The following is a 21,710-nucleotide window of genomic DNA, read 5'->3' as shown; positions in this document are numbered from 1 at the left end:
ATTTGTTATTAATTAGTATAATAATGTGTGATGGATTTGTCTGTTTTATGTTTTTAATGCTTGTTCATTCATAATATTTATTTTAATGGAAAATATTTTGTAAAGGTTTCTATGTAAACAATAAATAAATAAATAAACACTCTTGAACTCTGATCACTTTTGTCTGTTTTTACTGTTGCCACCATTAGTTCCTTACAACTGCAATGCCATAAATGAACATGTCGGGGTTGAAAATGGATACCTTGTACCACTACATTGCGTGCTATGGCATGCATCACAAGCATTGCCCTCACTGATCTCATGCCAGGTGTGGCGCAGATGTTACCGCTGTCGGTGAATGAGATTGTCATGTTTAGTTTACGTAGCAGATCCTACCAAGCAAGTTGACAGGAGAGCTCCGAGTATAAAAGGGGGGGCCCTTACGACTTTCCGCTCCCACCTTTACATCTAAATCGTTTGTGTATAGAACTGTTGCCCCAGAGAATCCCTGCGAGTCGTGAGTTTTGTCTGATAACGGGAAGTCACCTTCACTGATGCACGACTTCTCTGCTATTGAGTCCGCCGTAAAGATGAATTGTTTGTTCCCTATCTCTACCCCCACCAACAGTTCCTCTTCTGGATTTAGGGTCATTGACAGGACTGGACATGCAAGTGCTCTCTGTGGGCTGTCCTACTCGGGGATATGCATCTGTTCCCAGGAATGAAAAAGGTTTACCCCCTACTACTTTAGCGCCTTGAAACGGGGCCACTGTGCCAATATGTATGCTGCCGAAGGCATTCCTATTTTCCGCTTGTTGCGTGTTAGGACCAGGTTTATAATGTTGACCTGCCTGCTGCTGGTTTTGCGTTGGAAAGGGGCTGGGAATTTGCAGGGGTAGTTTGGTGTAAGCCTGGTGGCTCTCATAGGGAATTGAGGTAATTCTGGGACGTGACCCCTGGGAATTCCCTTGGGGTGGAGGGCCATAATTCTGCTGATTGTAGTTTTTTATTCTACATCCTTCCTGCTCCGACATTCTCTGGAGAAGTGCCCCCACTCCCACCTCCTGCATGTCCGACACTACCCTGTTCCCTCCTCTTCACCCCACACCCACCTCCAGTTGACCCTCGAAACCCACCTTACCCTCGACCCTCGAAACCCACCTCACCCTCATTGCTGTCCTCCTTGCTACTATGTCCCCGAAAATTGCAGGTTGCCGCTCCACTTTCCTTGTCATCCTTCAGCCCACACTGCCGCTATGCTTGCATTTGGGGCGTACCATCCCTCCTCTGCAAGTTCTGGCGCTGGTACTGTCACCACCACAGCTACTTACACTAACTTATTTTGGAACAGTTTCTCTTCCTCAGCCTGTCGCCTCGGAATCGTTTTTCTTGCACTTCTATTCTTCTTCAATGGTGTATTATAATACTTTGAATTTTAGGCCATACTTTTGCCTCTATTCCTGCTGTCTTGTCGAGAGCCTTCTGCACTTCTTTGGGTAGGCCCTATTTCACTATAAAATAGAAAAAGGGTATTGATAGGTCCCAGGCGTTGCCCGATTCTGCCCTCCACATCTCTTCGACCCTGGGAATAAACAGAGCAGCGTCTTCATCATCCCCCATAGTGCACTGCATGATAGATTGTAAATCTGGGGTGTCTGGGAATGCTCGCCGCAATGCATCGCACACCCTGGCCCTAACCTTGTTGAATGAGGCTCCATCATGGACATCATTGCTCAGTGTTACTCCTGGGTACCCTGCTTTCACCCATACATTTTCAGCTTGGTCCCCAACGACGGCCACTAACAAGCTTTTAATGTCTCCTATTGCTAAGGTCACCCCCGCTGTGTTTCCAAAAGCATATATCCACTTTTCCGCCCCCGCTGTGAGTGCTTGGAGTGCCTTGAGGAGGTTATTCTTGTCCATCTGCACCCAGGGTACGTAATGAGGCCTCCCTGCTCCCTTGTGTATCAGTGGCATTTGCATTTTCATCTTGCTTTTTCCGCCTTTAGTCACACTTCCCTTTGTTCTTTCCACTGCTATCCTGCCAAATCTCTCTCAAACTTCCGCCCCACAAACTTTCTAGCCTCGGTGTGCCCTGGGGCGCTTGCTTTGCGTGCCCTTCCCCATCGTCCTCGGTCTCATCAAATTCACTCCAGCCTTCCTCCTCTCCTCTCTGTGACCCTACATTGTCATAGCCCAAGCCGTCTATCCATCCATCCCGCTCCATGTGAACGGTTCTTATGGGTGCGTTGTCTATTCTAAATAAGAAGTCTCCTGACTTCTACTCATCCCCCACTGGTTGTGTCTGTGCCCCTATAGGTGGCACGGTTGTATCTGCCTTTGTTACATCACATGCCGGTCTTAGCCTGCCAACTCTGTCCGTGTTGATGACAGTGCTATTTCTAGGTCTCTTGCGCTCACCCCGGTGTGGGCAGTAACCTCCGGAGGAGAGACATACAGGGGAGGTGGGGCTGTGGCTGGTGGCGCTACCATGGTGCCTGCTGATACATATGTTGGATTAGTATATCCTTCCGCCAAGTGAGTTGCTAGTGGAGGTATCTGGTCAATCCATCGAATACTAATGCATATAACACCATACCATTGAATTATAAGCAACGAAATTCCATTCCATAGAATGTCCATTTCGTTGAATATAATTCGATGGATCCATCGAAATTAGTAATATTAAACTGTGGGTTAGATTAGGGTTAAGGATGGGTTAGTGTTGGGGTTAAGGGTTAGTGTTGGGGCTAGGGTTAGATTAAGGGTTGGATTAGGGTTAGGGTTTGAGGTTAGGTTGGGGCTATGGTTAGATTAAGGGTTAGATTAGGGTTAAGGTTTGCGTTATCGATTGAGGTTAGGGTTGGGGCTATGGTTAGATTAATGGTTACATTATGGTTAGGGGTTAGGGCTAGGGTTAGATTAAGGTTTACATTAGGGTTAGGTTTGGGGCTAGGGTTAGATTAGGGTTTGGGTTAGGGTTTCAGGTTAGGGTTGGGGTTAGGGTTAGATTAAGGGTTACATTAGGGCTAGGGTTAGATTAAGGTTTACATTAGGGTTACGGTTAGGGTTAGGGCTAGGGTTAGATTGGGGTTTGGGTTAGGGTGGTGTGGGGGTTAGAGAGGGTTGGGGAGGAACCCCCCCCCTCCATATACAAAAAAAACATGAAAACGTTACACGGAGCTGGCCAGTGCTGAAATTTCAGCACTGGACCGCTCCATGTAACGTTTGTAACGTTACAAAAAATGCTATCTTTTACATGTAAAAGGGCATTTCCATTGAAACCAGTGCATTTATATTTCCGATGGACTGGTTTCGATGGAAAGGCACTTTTACTTGTAAAAGATGGCCTGACGACGCTTTTATAGTCGATGCATCGTTTTCGATGTGTTGGTATGTAGATGCATCGATTTCGATGCATTGACTATAAACCTACTTGGGTTACCTGTGGTTATAAGGAAAGCTCCGGCAAGCTCCCCTTTTCTCCAAGAGGTGTAGCAGCAGGGGGCAACCAGCCAAAGGGGACACCTGAGTGGGCCCCCACAAAGCGTTCCAGTCCATGGGTTTGAGAACCAGCAAAATGCTACACGAGCATGTTTATACTAAGAAGACAATGAACACCAAAGGGAAAACCCAAATGATCACTTCTAAATGATACTACTACCTTCATCTTGGGAACGATTAAATGCATTATAAACAAAAGGTAGAAAGTATTTATCAACAGTTAAACCTAAAGGTTCGCGCTCCTAGCAAGTGGTCTGTTAGCTGTTGGGAAACTCTGCTTTGTGTGCTTCGTTTTACCTGCCTGGAACTTCTGGTGACTTCAACTTGGTACATAACAGTACAAGGAACATTTATATGGACTGTGTAGCCCTGCTAATATAATTATTGTGGATTAGACCTAATTATAGAACAGTAATACGTACTTTCTTTACTTTTTTATTAGGCCAAGCCAACTTTTTCAGACATCTTTAAATAGACTGTAGTGCGCGCTCCTAGCAAGTGGTCTTTTAGCTGCTTTCAGCACTGGACCGCTCCATGTAACGTTTGTAACGTTACAAAAAATGCTATCTTTTACATGTAAAAGGGCATTTCCATTGAAACCAGTGCATTTATATTTCCGATGGACTGGTTTCGATGGAAAGGCACTTTTACTTGTAAAAGATGGCCTGACGACGCTTTTATAGTCGATGCATCGTTTTCGATGTGTTGGTATGTAGATGCATCGATTTCGATGCATTGACTATAAACCTACTTGGGTTACCTGTGGTTATAAGGAAAGCTCCGGCAAGCTCCCCTTTTCTCCAAGAGGTGTAGCAGCAGGGGGCAACCAGCCAAAGGGGAAACCTGAGTGGGCCCCCACAAAGCGTTCCAGTCCATGGGTTTGAGAACCAGCAAAATGCTACACTAGCATGTTTATACTAAGAAGACAGTGAACACCAAAGGGAAAACCCAAATGATCACTTCTAAATGATACTACTACCTTCATCTTGGGAACGATTAAATGCATTATAAACAAAAGGTAGAAAGGATTTATCAACAGTTAAACCTAAAGGTTCGCGCTCCTAGCAAGTGGTCTGTTAGCTGTTGGGAAACTCTGCTTTGTGTGCTTCGTTTTACCTGCCTGGAACTTCTGGTGACTTCAACTTGGTACATAACCGTACAAGGAACATTTATATGGACTGTGTAGCCCTGCTAATATAATTATTGTGGATTAGACCGAATTATAGAACAGTAATACGTACTTTCTTTACTTTTTTATTAGGCCAAGCCAACTTTTTCAGCCATCTTTAAATAGACTGTAGTGCGCGCTCCTAGCAAGTGGTCTTTTAGCTGCTCGCAGCGAAGCATACATTAACAAGTTGGAACACGTAGGCTTCGTCACCTTCTGGCTTCGCCGCACTCGCTCGAAAGCAGTTTGGTGGGTACTTGAGCTCTATACTGACTGATCAATTGCAAGGGATTTGTCATACAGGATAAACTGACATCACTACATATGCAAGTCAGTGCTATAAATGGCAAATGCTATAACAATAACTGTGCATTCAGTAGTGCCGTAGTGACAACGTCACCACCCGCTATAACTGCTTGCATCAGCTTTTGTTTATGAACAAATTCGATGGACGCGAGACTAATTGCGGCATTAGCTCTTGAAACATAAGGCCTCGGGAGTTGCATGGGGGCTCGATGTTTGGCAATAGAAGGAAACAGCGTATGTGGTGAGGGAGAATATTATAATTACATCTCTTAAAGCTTAATTGTGTGTTTTGATTTGTACCACACCTGTTCTGGTGTGCAATTGCCCGTAATTCAGTTGCGGTACGTGTTGCAATTAGCGCTGGCAGAAGTCCATTATGCCAACATTTGCAAGTCGATTAATATGTTTAACCAAGTATGTGTGTTGGGTGCGGCATCAACCACAGAATATTAGAAATAGCTGTGAGACATTAGGAAGTTGACTCAGGAAGTGCCCTGCCCGTTTGTTAAACTCAGGAACCAGGCACAGAAGAGGCAGGAGTGTAATAATGCGAGGCTGACTCGCTTCAATATTCAAATCGCAACGACTGTGATTGGGTGGTTAAGCTGTGTTGGGAAATTGAATTTATACTCTGAAAAGAGTCGCGTTAAAAGCAATATAAATATGGCTTTGAACATGTAGAGGAAGCGTGATGTTATGCTTCCTGTGATTTATCACGAGCGGATGCGCTTCCACTTCCTGGTTCCTCTGACACTGATGAGGATCTTATTGAGTGCGTCCAACAGTGTTCGAACATATGCGCAACAGAAGGACAAGCAATTGTAGTAGCTGACTCCTTGGGTAATCTAGAGTCTTATCAATCTCTATACTATAAGGAGCATCCCAACAAACAGTCAAAGGTTCTGATGTTGGCACCTCAGGGTATAAATCCTATGGGAAGGCTTGATTCTAGCTTTTCTTTTATGGACACCCCTCCGATATTTGGTTCAGGGAAAATCACACTACTAAGTCTTTCCCAACCCTTAGATTCCTCAACCCAACTTTCTGAGCAGCCTGTTGATACTACTTCGAATGTTCCAACAGCCGCTATCATCAACAAAGATACATCATATGACGCACTACATAATAGTGCCAATGATTCAATGATCCTTATGGAATTAAAAAAACAAACGCAAACCCTGAATTAAATTATGATGCTATTAACTGCTATGCCTGAGATGTGTGTAAAACGTATGATAAAAATATACCCCGCCCCTAGGGGCAGTGGTGCACCCATAATGAATGGATTTGACGTAGCTACCCTACCTGTCTCACTAGAGTCTGGCAAAATCACAAGAGATCCTAGTGAGGCAGAAACTAAATCCCATTAAGACCAAGTGTCCAGTGTATCTGACTTACAGGTACCCACTGAGGCAAATGATTCGTCACTACAATTCATTGCAAAAATATCCAAGAAAAAGTAAAAAAAAAATAGACGCAAACAAGCACAGGCACAAAGAGCAATTAATCTATCATCTTGCAAGTTTCTGAGAGATAGCAAATAGTGCGGCTCATTGCGTGAGAATCAAACTGAAAGGGATGCAGTTCTTGTTAAGGATTCCCCTGTTAAAATTGTTGAAGTAATACATTTGCCACTAATTAATCCTCAAGTAAATAACTCCGAGCAGGCTATGGATAAACCATTATGGGTACTCACAGGGCGACAATCGCCTATGTGAGGTGTTAAAGAATAAAGACGCAACTGCCAGAATAAATATGCATTTGAAATCTATCGAAATGGGTGTTTTGGATATATTTGATATCTTCAGGAACCCAGCAGCCCGGTCTCGTACAAATACTCCGACATCGGAGGCAGTGGCTGCTTCTGATATTCCAACTTTTTTTGGGGCAGTCCCTTCGGCTGATGTTAAAGCCGACTTGACACAGGCGAATTGCTTAGCAAGTGCATTAACCGTTGAGAACAGCTTAAAAAAACGGGTTATAGTAAGATCTAGAAATGATATTCAGTTACAATCTGTAGAGAACCAGAAAGCAATCCCAAGCGACGTTAATACTAATGTTCTTATTGATGATCCAAGGAGAGGAGCTGCTCCATTGTCAGCGAATAATTTTCTCCCTGAGGACTTTACTAGAACTGTAATTAAAAATATATTGAACCAGAAGATTGATGATCATAAGATATCACAGGGAGTACTCCAGATGGCTCAACAATCTCAATTAGATGCGGTTGATCTAGTCTCTAGTTCACCTTTGGTCAATTTGGGTCATAGTGAATTTGAGAGACATGGGGAGCGGCCGATGTGTCCCCACGAAAATGGAAAGAGCGAGTAAAATTTGCAATCTGCTCCATTGACCAATTGCAGTAACGTGGGCCCGTTTAAGGAAAGGGTTGCCTGTCCCTATTCTAAAGGTTACTCTAAAGAGATCGTACGTTCTCTGGTGTTTCCTAGCGACCCAAGCTTAATTATGCATTATGTATTCGAAGATGGTGGTCCATATTCCTTAAATAGATCTTATATACTAAGTCTATTTACTGATATACCAGAATTAAGTCTGATAACATCATCGGATATAAAACTGGTAGATTACATATAATAAACAAAAATAATCAGGATGGGGAGATCCAAAACAGAGACACAGAGGTGCTAAGCGTGTGTGTTTATTCTATAATCACACAGGAAGAGGTAAGTATCTGTACAATTTATTTTACATTACTTCCGATAAGCACGAAAGGTGGTATAGAGAAGACGGACAGGGTTGGTTATGCAGTGGTGACACAGGTGGGTGCAAACCTCTGGAGTGTAGAGGTCAGCATTACATTGAGATGCATATTGCCTCGTATATCGAGGGGGTATAAGGACCCGCTGTTGAACAAAAACACAAGGAGCACACAATAATCTTGAAAGTGAACAGGTACAAGTAGTGATGCTGTTGTGATGAGTAGTTCGACACAGGGAGTGACACAGGGTGTGTTTCGGCCAAAGAAAGTGGCTTTGGAAGTAGCCGTCTTTATGCTGGCCTTCGTCAGGAAAAGGGCACCAGTAGTGGTGCTGTCCGTGGTGTCTATGGGTGAAACAAAGCTATTAGGATCTCGGGTAGTTGTTCAATAAGTACTCAGAGTATTAAATACGGGCCAAATTAATGCCCATGGGATACCCCATACGGAGTATCTTAAAAACAGCTTACCTGCCGCCGGAGGGGAGCAGGTGGGTGCTGTCGGGTGAGCCGCGAAGAGTGCGGGCGGACCGGTGCTGGGTATGGCACAAGGTGGAGGGCTGTGATTGCCTGCGAGCCTACGTGGTCATGAGTATCACGAAGCAGGAGTGGGGCGTAGCTCGACCCAAGTCTGGAATGAAAATTAAAAGGTATAGGTAACCTGAGGGAGTAAAGTGTTCAGGAAACCAGGGCTATCCCGCGTGAGAGTAGGGGGACTTACTGTAGTCTGGGTGGTATGCTGCCGTGCTGGACGTAGACTGGTGGGAGCCGGATGAGTCGGACACCAGGGTGCCGTGGTTGATTGTATAAATGGCCACCCGTGGCTGGGGACAAACGAATGGGATCCCGCGGTCCAGGAGCGGCAGTCTGCTTGGGCCAATCAAACGGCAGTGAGCCGTGTTCCAATGGAAAGGCGGTACTACGTGTGTGGTGTTGGGTAATGTAGTCCGGTGGGGGCAGAAGGGACTTCTGTTAAAGGGAGCTCGCACGATAAGGCGGGCAGGTCACATGGAGGCCGATATCGGTACTCCAAGACGGTCATGTGGATGAATAGTTATCGCTGCCCACTGTGGGTGGTTCAACACAATGGGTTCTGGTGTGTAATAATCATCAAATCATCATAAGGTGAAAAAACAACGATGTCTCGAGTGTGCACAGAAAGATGGTGACAGTGCACAAAGCATTTTCACGGTAGAAGAACATAGGTGTCTAATGTACATATTAAGATCAATCTGGTGGAGTGGACACTGGTATGTTACCAGAGGGAGGATGTTGGTGACTCATAGCTGGTGGCAATTTCTGTTCTAAAAATGTTTCCATTCCACGGTTATATTGAGGCCGTCTTGGACGGAGTTCAATTTGTGGACCCATCTTTGCTCGAGTCTGGTAAGGGCAATGTTGATGTCGCCTCCTCGTCTCTGAGGCTGAAGTTGTTGAATCACGGTCCACGTGAATTGTTCATGGGTATGTTTTTTCTGGCTGAAGTGTTCGACCAGAGGTTTGTCCTCTACTTTGTTTTTGATGCAGGATCTGTGTTCGTTGATCCTTTGTTTGACTGGTCTAATGGTTTTGCCGATGTAGATCAGGTCACAGGGACACTTGATAGCGTAGATCACGTGTTTGCTTTCGCAGTTGGTGTGGCTGTTCTGTTTCCATATTAGGTTCTTATGGATGAACGTTTTGCTGTTCGTGGTGAAACGGCAGGCGACGCAATGTCCACAGCTAAAGTGCCCCACCACTGGTGGGAGATTCCACAGCGTGGTGACTGGTTTGGTAGGTTCTCGGAAGGTGTGGACCAGGGAGTCTCTAAGGTTTCTGTTTTTCTTGAAGGCGAACAGTGGTTTCTTCGCCAGGGTCCCTTCATTTTTTACCAGATGCCAATGTTTCTTGATGGTATTTTTGATGAGGTTACTGACTGGGTTATACGTAGTGACGCAGACAGTTCTATCATTAGAGTGTCTTTCTTTGGTAGTTAGGCAGAGGGAGCGGTCGGTGTTGGCCGCTCTTTTCTTGGCCGTCTTAATGGACTTCCTGGGATATCCCCTCTCTCCAAGACGTGTTTGCAGTTGTTGTGCATGGTAGTTGAATTTTTCTTTGTCAGAACAATTTCTCCGTATGCGTAGAAACTGACCGTAGGGGAGATTGTATTTTAAACCTTGTGGATGGTAACTGGTGAAGTGGAGAAGGGTGTTCCTGTCGGTAGGTTTTCTGAAGAGTTCCGTCTTCAGCGCATCTCCGGACCGATAGATGTGTAGGTCGAGAAAGTTAATCTCTTGGTGGTCCCATTCAATGGTGAACTTGATGTAATCGTTACGTGCATTAAGCCATTGGTGGAAAGCAAGTAAGTCCTCAGAGCTTCCTTCCCAAATGAGTAAAATGTCATCGATGTATCGACGCCAGACCTTGATGTTAGGTCTGTGCGGATTGTTGTCAGAGTAGACATGATCTTCTTCGTATTGAGCCATGTAAAGATTGGCGACGTCCGGGGCAAAAGTGGCGCCCATACTCACTCCTTTTATTTGCTGGTACATTTGATGGCCGAATAGAAAGAAATTCTCACCCATGGCGATCCGGATGCACTCCACCAAGAAGTTAGTTGGTATGGTTGAGGTGTTAGCTCGTTTTTCAAGGCAAGTTGCCAGAGCTTGTAGGCCCTCAGTTTGTGGGATGGAGGTATACAATGCCTCAACGTCCATGGTGACCAAAATGGACTGGGCGGTCAAATGTATGGAGTCCCAAATCTTGATGGTTTCAGTGCTGTCTTTTAGGTAAGAAGCCATCTTACCTACGAAAGGCTTCATAAAAAAGTCTGTGTATAAAGAGAGAGGTTCCAGCAATGAACCACAGGCGGAGACAATGGGTCTGCCCGGTGGTTTGGTGGGGTGCTTGTGAATTTTGGGTAGAATATAGAAGGCCGGAGTCCTCGGGTGGGTTTTGTTGAGAAAGATCCTTTCTTCTTGACAGATCCACCCCTGATCTTCGGCATGCTTCGTAAGGTTGACGATCTCTTCTTGCAGCCGTGGTGTGGGGTCCCTGTTGAGCATTTTGGACCACCAAGAGATTAACTTTCTCGACCTACACATCTATCGGTCCGGAGATGCGCTGAAGACGGAACTCTTCAGAAAACCTACCGACAGGAACACCCTTCTCCACTTCACCAGTTACCATCCACAAGGTTTAAAATACAATCTCCCCTACGGTCAGTTTCTACGCATCCGGAGAAATTGTTCTGACAAAGAAAAATTCAACTACCATGCACAACAACTGCAAACACGTCTTGGAGAGAGGGGATATCCAAGGAAGTCCATTAAGACGGCCAAGAAAAGAGCGGCCAACACCGACCGCTCCCTCTGCCTAACTACCAAAGAAAGACACTCTAATGATAGAACTGTCTGCGTCACTACGTATAACCCAGTCAGTAACCTCATCAAAAATACCATCAAGAAACATTGGCATCTGGTAAAAAATGAAGGGACCCTGGCGAAGAAACCACTGTTCGCCTTCAAGAAAAACAGAAACCTTAGAGACTCCCTGGTCCACACCTTCCGAGAACCTACCAAACCAGTCACCACGCTGTGGAATCTCCCACCAGTGGTGGGGCACTTTAGCTGTGGACATTGCGTCGCCTGCCGTTTCACCACGAACAGCAAAACGTTCATCCATAAGAACCTAATATGGAAACAGAACAGCCACACCAACTGCGAAAGCAAACACGTGATCTACGCTATCAAGTGTCCCTGTGACCTGATCTACATCGGCAAAACCATTAGACCAGTCAAACAAAGGATCAACGAACACAGATCCTGCATCAAAAACAAAGTAGAGGACAAACCTCTGGTCGAACACTTCAGCCAGAAAAAACATACCCATGAACAATTCACGTGGACCGTGATTCAACAACTTCAGCCTCAGAGACGAGGAGGCGACATCAACATTGCCCTTACCAGACTCGAGCAAAGATGGGTCCACAAATTGAACTCCGTCCAAGACGGCCTCAATATAACCGTGGAATGGAAACATTTTTAGAACAGAAATTGCCACCAGCTATGAGTCACCAACATCCTCCCTCTGGTAACATACCAGTGTCCACTCCACCAGATTGATCTTAATATGTACATTAGACACCTATGTTCTTCTACCGTGAAAATGCTTTGTGCACTGTCACCATCTTTCTGTGCACACTCGAGACATCGTTGTTTTTTCACCTTATGATGATTTGATGATTATTACACACCAGAACCCATTGTGTTGAACCACCCACAGTGGGCAGCGATAACTATTCATCCACATGACCGTCTTGGAGTACCGATATCGGCCTCCATGTGACCTGCCCGCCTTATCGTGCGAGCTCCCTTTAACAGAAGTCCCTTCTGCCCCCACCGGACTACATTACCCAACACCACACACGTAGTACCGCCTTTCCATTGGAACACGGCTCACTGCCGTTTGATTGGCCCAAGCAGACTGCCGCTCCTGGACCGCGGGATCCCATTCGTTTGTCCCCAGCCACGGGTGGCCATTTATACAATCAACCACGGCACCCTGGTGTCCGACTCATCCGGCTCCCACCAGTCTACGTCCAGCACGGCAGCATACCACCCAGACTACAGTAAGTCCCCCTACTCTCACGCGGGATAGCCCTGGTTTCCTGAACACTTTACTCCCTCAGGTTACCTATACCTTTTAATTTTCATTCCAGACTTGGGTCGAGCTACGCCCCACTCCTGCTTCGTGATACTCATGACCACGTAGGCTCGCAGGCAATCACAGCCCTCCACCTTGTGCCATACCCAGCACCGGTCCGCCCGCACTCTTCGCGGCTCACCCGACAGCACCCACCTGCTCCCCTCCGGCGGCAGGTAAGCTGTTTTTAAGATACTCCGTATGGGGTATCCCTTGGGCATTAATTTGGCCCGTATTTAATACTCTGAGTACTTATTGAACAACTACCCGAGATCCTAATAGCTTTGTTTCACCCATAGACACCACGGACAGCACCACTACTGGTGCCCTTTTCCTGACGAAGGCCAGCATAAAGACGGCTACTTCCAAAGCCACTTTCTTTGGCCGAAACACACCCTGTGTCACTCCCTGTGTCGAACTACTCATCACAACAGCATCACTACTTGTACCTGTTCACTTTCAAGATTATTGTGTGCTCCTTGTGTTTTTGTTCAACAGCGGGTCCTTATACCCCCTCGATATACGAGGCAATATGCATCTCAATGTAATGCTGACCTCTACACTCCAGAGGTTTGCACCCACCTGTGTCACCACTGCATAACCAACCCTGTCCGTCTTCTCTATACCACCTTTCGTGCTTATCGGAAGTAATGTAAAATAAATTGTACAGATACTTACCTCTTCCTGTGTGATTATAGAATAAACACACACGCTTAGCACCTCTGTGTCTCTGTTTTGGATCTCCCCATCCTGATTATTTTTGTTTATTATACGCATACCCACCTGGGTAAATCGGGACCTAGCCAGGTGCCCTAAAGATTTAAATACTGGTAGATTACATACATCCTCATAGATTTGACTGGTGATTCCCTCACGTTTAGTGCGCTCACTGATCTTGAAAGAAGCAGGATCATTACAGAAGAGAGGAATCGATACATTTAGTTATCATGATTTAAGGAAGGTTGAGCTGGTAATGCTTTCAGATTCTATGAGATATAATGCAGCTAATCCAGCTAAAGATTATGGGAATCGTCTCGTATATGATGAAAGATTTACTCTTAACGAGATGCAGGAATGGCAAACTCTTGCAGTATCTTTAAGAGAGTCGATATCCCAGTTGAAAAACATGGGCAAACCCCTTTATCGAAGTTAAAACTTATTGTCTGGCATCTTGGAATTCTCAAGAACATTCACATCTAGTCCTAAATAATAGAGTATGTAATACGCTTGAGAACTTTGACTTTGATCTAATTCAGGAAACCTGTGCATGTTGACAGCTGTTGTGGGACGGATATGTAATATTGTGTCTCTCTGCCAGTAGTGGATCCAGAGGTCGTCCCAAAGGCAGACTAGCCCTACCGTATCAGAATAATCAAGAGATTACAATGCTAACAGAAAAGCACATTACTACTTCCGCATTGATAGCCACCTTTTCTGTAAAAACCATAAGTGACACTTTACCCCTGATGCTGATAAATATCTACTGGAACAGTGCTGATTATTCTGATAAAATGTTGGAAAAACTGATTGAAGAACTGAATAATCTGATAGAGGACTTGGATTTGAGTTGGATGTTATTCCATGAGGACACATAATTTTGGCGGGTGATTTAAATGCTGATTGTAATCTGACTAATTGCGAGATGGAGTGGGCATTAACGGCTTTGGGTGACCATGGATCTATAACTGGTAACAAAAAATATAGAGGAGCTTTATGGTTATTTTTTGCAAGGACTTGGGGTTTGATACTGCAGTTTAACAACAAACCTACTTGGTATGCACGCGGGCAGTACTCAGTTATTGATTTCATGTTCGTAAGTGAACAAATGAATGAAAGGTCAGAAAATGTGAATGTACAAATTAGTCCTCACAGTGATCATGCCATGTTGTCCAAAGTGGAAGAAAGAGTCTGTAGATAAAAATATTTATTGTGCTGGTAATTTGGTCAATGTTAGAGGTAATCGAGTGAAATGGAATCCGGAAAAGACCGCAAAATTGAACAATTTGATGACGAATGATTTCATACAAAGAACGCTCAAAACTAAAATGTTTACATATTCTGTCGATAATTTTAGTTCATACTTGGGGAAGATAATGTTTAAATTTTGCATGCCCGATTCATCTGGAATTATACAAACAAAAAAGTCATAAACATGCATTTGATATAGAGATAAAACAGAGAAGAGCTCAGCTGAACAAAGAATTGCGTGGAATAAAGAAGTTAAACTTACCTTTACAAACATCTAAAGACCATCTTAGAGTGTGTCGGCAAGGGTATAAGAATTGGTTGATTCACCATCGCTTTGCCCAGCATCAAAAAGATGGGGAGGCTATGTTAACAGCGATGAGTGAGCACTATTCTATGAACTACTGGTTACTGATTAATGGTACCGAAGTCTCACAATTTCAATTGACCATAAATCCCATAAATGAATCTATGTGGAGTGACCATATTGTGCCTTCAGTAGAGCCTGCAAATGAAAAAGTTAATTGGTCATTGGACGTGTCAGCAGATGAGATAAGAAGGTTTATAAGAAAAGCAAAGCAGTCTACTACCCCTGGGCCGAATAACCTGTGCTTTGCAACATTCAAACAGAATGTGTCTTTGTGGTCTAAGATACTTCATTTAATATTCAGAAATGTGATCGAAACAAAGACTATTCCTGATTCATGGAAAATAATAATAATAATAATTAGGCATTTATATAGCGCTACGAACCCTCAGGTATCTGAGCGTTGCTTATTATTACCCACGGTGTGTGGTGGAAAATGTCTTATGTCCTACTGATCTTCAAAAAAGGTGATTGTTTGAGTCCCACAAATTATCGGCCTATATCGTTGATGAACGTTGAGGCAAAGATTTTTGCATCCATAGTATTCGAACAACTGATAAGTTGGATGGAAGAGCATGACATTTTGGATACAAGACATATTGGGTTCAGGAAGGATATGGGGACTGACGTTGGGGGTTTACTTGTTATCACATTGCAGCAGAAAGCATGATATACAAGTCAACTCCCTCCTGTATGCAGCATCAATGGACCTTTCTGCAGCCTTTGATATGGTTGACAGAGCTATGTCTGGCAAAGGCTAATGAATCTGAACATCGATAGAGGTCTACTGTATATGCTGATATATTTATATTCGGATACAGTGTTGAGGGTGAGACTTAGTTAGGATGGGCTAATGTCAAAGAAAATCAAGGCGATGAACGGCCTCAAGCACGGATGTGCTTTGGTCACAATTTTGTTTAATTTATATGTGTCTGGTGCGAGGGACGACGTAGATGAAAGCGGTTTAGTTGCACCCAAGGTAGGTGCAACTGCTATAAAATGGGTTGCAGATGATTTTTTACTTTTTGATGGGACCTAAATTGGTCTGCAAAGGCTTGTTAACTCTTTTGTTCAGTTGATAAATGAATTGAAGTTAAAAATAAATCCCCATAAAACTGTAATAATAAATTTCGGGGAAATGAATACAAAATTTACAAAGCCAATATGGGACATCGAGGGTACAAAGATTCATCTGCAGAAAGCTATTCGCTATCTGGCATATTCCTTCTCCAGTAGTATGATTCAAAATGTTTTTAAAAATTGCCTAAGGATGTATGCAATAGAGGCTGGGTGACGAGTAATTGAAAAGAAATTAGGAAAATGTTCAATGTCTGTATGTAGGAATATTTATTGTATGAAGGTTATTCCCAGATTAGCTTTTGGGCTGAAATGGTTTCCTGTTATGTTGTCACCATATCTGAAAACTATAGAAGCCATAATATGGAGAAAGGTTCTGTTTTTCTTGCAAAAATGTATACTAATGCAAGCTATACGGTATGAGTATGGTCTTTGTTTTCCAAAAAGCATTATGGAATGCAAAAAAGATAACTTTATACAGATAATGTCTAATTAGTAAAAGAAACCTACTGTATACGCTATTTGGTGACAATAGGACTGAAGATTTTATGCATACCCTTAAAATTGACGTTGAAACAATGATTACGAATATTGGTGTTACAACAAAATGTCTTATTGAAAACACAGCTAAGGTAAAAATGTTGGTTAAAGCTTTTGACTGGGTCGAAAACAATGCAGTGATTCTGAAATCGAAATTGTACTTTCAAATTATATCTGCATGGAAGTGGAAACCTGAGCCGGAGAAATATATAGTAAAATATCCTTTGTGGCACTTGAGGAATAGCACGATGCGTTTCAGGTTTAATGTATTAAATACAAAAGAAATCTGTTTTGTGCGAAATACAGTACCCGAAGACCAGAAAGTTTGTCGATTATGTTTAATTGCTGGTGAAACAGAATATTCCATGCATCTGTTACTAATTTGTCCGATTCTGAATAAGGAAAGGATTTAATATTTCTCGCAATTTGTTGATGTCTCCAATGTCCATAGGCATCAAGTTTGGGATGAAATGCTACATTAGAGTGAATGCTTTTTTAGAAAATGCAATCATGAATTGTTTTATGTACTGAACATGAATTTTAGCTTAAATGTAATCATGAAACTTAGATGATAGTGAAATTATTTTATTGTATTGTGCAAATTTGTTTGTTTGCTTTGTTTTAATAAATTTCATGGATTTTTGTAAAGGTTTATACAAACCAATAAACAATAAACAAAACAAAAACTAAAAACAATTGTATGAATCAATTATAAATGATATTAAGAAATATCATGAAACTCTCAATGAGAACAAATCACATCACACATAATTCATAAAACATTCATATAAGACCATAGTCTAGGTGACAGCAATCATTCCTTAATCGAGGCTGGGTATTCGGTGCCCCGTTGATAAATCCTCTTTTTACCTTTTGTTTATAATGCGTATACTAGGAAGACAACATAATTTGTCCCTGACTAAGGACTTGGATTAGTCTGAAATGCATTGGACATATGTGTTCCTAGTTTTTGTCTCCTTATTGTTATTATTGATCAATAAACTGAATATATTTGTGTATATGCATTGAAAGCGAGAGATCACTAATGGATTAATAAATGATAGTAAATATATGCGATCTTCGCATAGGACCACTCAGTACTAGAGGTTAATTTCCTCTAGTCCCTTTTCTTCAAAATGTTTAGATGACCCAGAAAAGGGGGAGCAAAAACACCAAAAATGAAATACTTCCCTAACTGTATAGACTGCTGTAGAGTAGGCCATGTTGGCTTGCTTCCAGCAGCAACGGACAAAATAAAGCCACAGTGAGTGTCGAGCAACTTTATTCTTTGCCATGAGGATGTAACTTAGCTTTGCTTTAGCTTTAAGGGAAAACACATTTCACTTAAGACATTTGGGAATAATCTTTTCTTATTTTAGGCGGCAGTTAAGTTGCCTTTTTTCTGGGGGAGTGGAATATGGGGGGCCTCACCTCTTAGATTAAGGGCGTAGATGCAATCTGTTGCATTCACCTGGATTCCAACTCACCAGGGCCGTTTTGCCACATTTCTTGTAGCAATTTGTATGAGGGCAAGCCTCCATACCCACCGTTAACACCTTCACTCTTTCCCCAACCACCTTTCAAATGTTAAATAAAACATACCCTAACCATGCACCCCACCTAAAAAATGTTGTGAAAAAAATGCAGTAAAACAGCCCTTAACCAAGAGCGATAAAACGGCCACAGTGAGTTGGGATGGGGAACCTTTTGATGAGGAAACCTGTCAAAGAGATAACAACATGCTTCAACCAAGCAATCCGATAGAAATCTGAGTTTATGTCCAATGCTCTTCTGTCTGTATGGTTGATATACTCAGAAATGTTATTGAGATGGAGCAGTCCTTACATGGCTGTGTGGTTGATTGGCTGAACATTAAGTGAGGAGGCATTAGACTCCCCATTCAGGGCAATTTTGAGAGGAGGTGATTGAGAATATTCTTACATTGAGCTCTTTTCCATTCCTCTCTGCAGCGTCCTCTATGTCTCCCTCCACCGCTACGACCACGCCACCTTCTTCCCCACCTCTACAGACGCAGATTATGACCATGTGGGTCACATGAGCGGCTCAGGCTTCAATGTCAACATTGCATGGAATAACAGTAAGATGAGAGATGCAGAATACCTGATGGCATTTCATCGCGCTGTGATGCCCATCGCATATGAGGTGAATAGAGGATGGGTTCATTAGGAGGGATTATTGGCTGTGTAACACTGCTACCACACAAACGCAGGGATAATCATTTGTTTCCTAAATAAACTATGCATGTGCTGTATTTCATCTTGTAAGGAGGAGTTTGCTTGTGCACCACATCTTAACATAAAAACTATCTTTATGGAACTTCTGGAAATAGAACCTGACCAATGACTATGCATCGTCAATGGATTGCCTTTCTTCCGCTGATTCCTCATCAGATAGATATCCATTCCAGCACTAACTGCTCGGAAAATTCTCCGACAGGGGGGCGTAGTGCACCAAACTTGGCCGTCGATCTGTCTTGCCACAATGCCTTTGTCATCGGCTCCGGACATGATGCCGGTCGTCGTACATTTACTGCGTCACTAGGCCGTTGTTCCTTTTTTCTGTATGCTCAGCATGCTGCTCGAGAGGAACATTGCTCGATAACTTCGATTTCACTCAATGTTTTTGTCATTTTTTGCTTGACACAAATTCGACCTTGTTCGTGCCCCGAGTCCCTGGATTCAAACGCTGCAAGGACTGCAGCTTGAAAATGTCTGTGACAGATCTGCCTAACATCTGCGTGTGGTGCCTCTTCAATGGTCACGACACAAGGGCTGTACTTCATGTGGCAAGATGAATTCGAAGTCTCTTAGGGAACGGGTGACGAAGCTTGTGGTTGGCCGACCGCCCTCTAAATCCCTGCCGCGGTCGACCGTTTGGTCGTCGGAAGCCGAAACAGACGGGCCAACTCCAGAAAAGGAAGAGAGGCATCAGAAGAAGACCAGGAAGTAGTCCCATTCCCATAGCCATTCGTCCTCTTCCTCCTCCACCAAGACGACTGCAGTAAGTACTCAGCATGGCCGACATCCAGGGCAGAGTGGGAGGAATTTAAAACTCTGATGTTAGACATGTTTTGCACAGCAGCTGAGGGTACAGGTGAGCCCTCAATGCAGCAGGCCCTGGTAGCTCCAGCAGCGCCCGGTGACCCCAGCCCCAGAGCAAATACGAACATGACGCCATCGGCGGAGCCGTCGGGCTCGGCGCAGAGCAAGGTCGGGCTGCCTTCGGCGCCAGTACTTGACAGCTGACCTCGGCGCTGGTTCCTTCTGATGTGCCCACCGCACCAAAAACTCAATCAGCGATGACTGCGAAGCAATCGACCGGTCTATTGCGCCCAAGTCCAGGGCTGACCTTTTTGGCTCCATGGCTTACCTTTTTGGCTCCATGGCTGACATTTTTGGCACCACGGATGACGACGACCAGGGTGGTTCGGATCCTACATACGCAGGGGCTAGAGGATCTGACTTTTTCATCAACCACGCAGACCTGGTGGCACTGGAGGAAGGTCGTCACAATGCCAGTGGGCTCAACATGTCCCGAGACGTGGATATGTAGCAGGCCCACCCTTATGGCCACACTAATGCCAAGTACAGGGCTTTGGTTGACAAGGTGGTGGATACCCTGGGGTGGAATGCTCCAGCAAGGCCAGTTTCAGAATATGAATTGACTGACATTCTTATGCATATACCCTTCAACGCAGCTATCGCCGACCCTAACGCCAACTTGTGGCAGTGCCCTTGTACCACACCCCCTGACTTTTGCCAAAAATACAGGCTGCAAAGGGAAGACCCTCTGTATCTCTCTACTCACCCAACACCGGAGGGGTTAGTGGTGCAGGCGACCACAGTATCTACCAGGCCAGCCACGTCTACATCCAGTCTCCAGACTGATGGGCACGCCTTGGCGAAGAAAATATTTCATCAGGCGGCATGGTCTTAAAGGCGGTCAATACCTTGTGCGGTTTTGGCACATATTCTTTTGGATTGTGAAAGGCCATTGGGGAGCTGCCCAGTATATCCCCAAAGGGGAAATACACAAAGGCTTCCAACGATTGGTAGACGAAGGCAAGGTGGTGGCCCGACAATCTTTGCAGATGGCCCTGTACGTAACAAACTGTGTGGGCAGATTGATGGGGCCGACCTTGGTGTTCAAGAGGCAGGCTTACCCGCAGACTTCAGGATTCTCACTAAATGTTCAAAACAAACTTCTTGACATTGCTTTCTATGGTGAGAATCTTTTCGTCCCCAAGGCTGACGACTCTCTGGAGAAATTTAAAGAGTCCTAGCTAGCTGCAAAGTCGCTGGCCCTAGCTGTACACAGCTGGCTAAACCTGCCTTTAGTTTTGCATCACGGGGTAGAGGCTACCGCCGTTATGTCCCCTGTGGCAGGAAGGCTCAGCTCCCACAGGCAAGAGTAGAGGCATTTCTCGTGCTCTGAAAAGGGCAAGGAGGCCTCTAGAGGCCAGCAGACAGCAGCAGCAGATGAGGCGGTTACGCCCTCAAAGCTGCTTTTATGTCTCTCCCCATGTTTCCCCATTTGGAGGGAGGATAACCGAGCACTGGGCCCAATGGCAGGAGATTGCCTCCAACGCCTGGGCACTTCAGCTTGTACGGTGGATCTACGGTCTGCCTATCTTAAAAAGGTCACCGGACAGGCCGCCACCACTTCCTCAACAACCAGAACAGGAGCTCTAGGAGGAACTGTGATTCCTGCTGTTGAAGGGTGCTGTGGAAGAGGTACTTCCTGAGCAGGGAGATTTGGGTTGGTATTCCCGGCTACCCAAGAAGGGGGCAGGGGGGACTCCACCCCATCTTGGACCTCAGGGCTTTGAACAAGTTCCTCAGGAACGACAAGCTCAAGATGGTGACGTTGAGACACACTCTCAAGTTGCAAGACTGGCTGGTGTCCATCGTTCTCCAGGACACTTACTTTCATGTGCCGATGCTGTGCTTCTGATGCAAGTTCCTGAGATTCCTCATAGGGGAGAAGCACTACCAATTCAAACTGCTTCCCTTTGGGTTGACTTCTGCTCCGAGGATATTCACCAAGCTCATGGGGGTAGTCGCAGCCAACCTCAGGAGATCCGGCATTCATGTTTCCTGTACCTGGATGACTGGCTGATCCAGGGAAAGTCGACGGAGCAAGTCTTGCACAGGTTTTATCATGTATTGTACTTCGCGATCAGCCAGTGTCCGGAATTTCTATAGGTTATCCTTAATTACCCCTATTAGTGCCTTTATTGACGGTGGTGCCGTGCTCATTCTCTAATCTACGTAGCATACGTTCTGTCCCTGTAAGCTCCAGTCTAATGGCTTTGAGTGCTCCGGATGTAGCTGAAATAGCTCACCCGCAACCAGGCCTTAAAGGTTTTCCATTATGTGGCGTAAC

General features: G+C 44.5%; 1 protein-coding gene across 1 annotated transcript in view; it reads left to right on the top strand.

Annotated features, from left to right (window-relative positions):
* The window catches only part of HDAC6 (histone deacetylase 6), a 1,945,770-nt gene that overhangs the window by 1,368,776 nt on the left and 555,284 nt on the right, over nucleotides 1-21,710 (top strand). Inside the window, exon 22 of the mRNA XM_069647471.1 lies at nucleotides 18,275-18,467. Within this exon, the coding sequence (XP_069503572.1) occupies nucleotides 18,275-18,467 (193 nt within the window). The remainder of the gene's footprint in view (nucleotides 1-18,274; nucleotides 18,468-21,710) is intronic.

This window comes from Ambystoma mexicanum, chromosome 2q (assembly GCF_040938575.1).
Source record: "Ambystoma mexicanum isolate Mex_15411 chromosome 2q, UKY_AmexF1_1, whole genome shotgun sequence".
Classification (NCBI taxonomy): domain Eukaryota; kingdom Metazoa; phylum Chordata; class Amphibia; order Caudata; family Ambystomatidae; genus Ambystoma; species Ambystoma mexicanum.
Note: the sequence above shows the minus strand (reverse complement) of the source record. Positions and strands in the feature narration are given on the sequence as shown.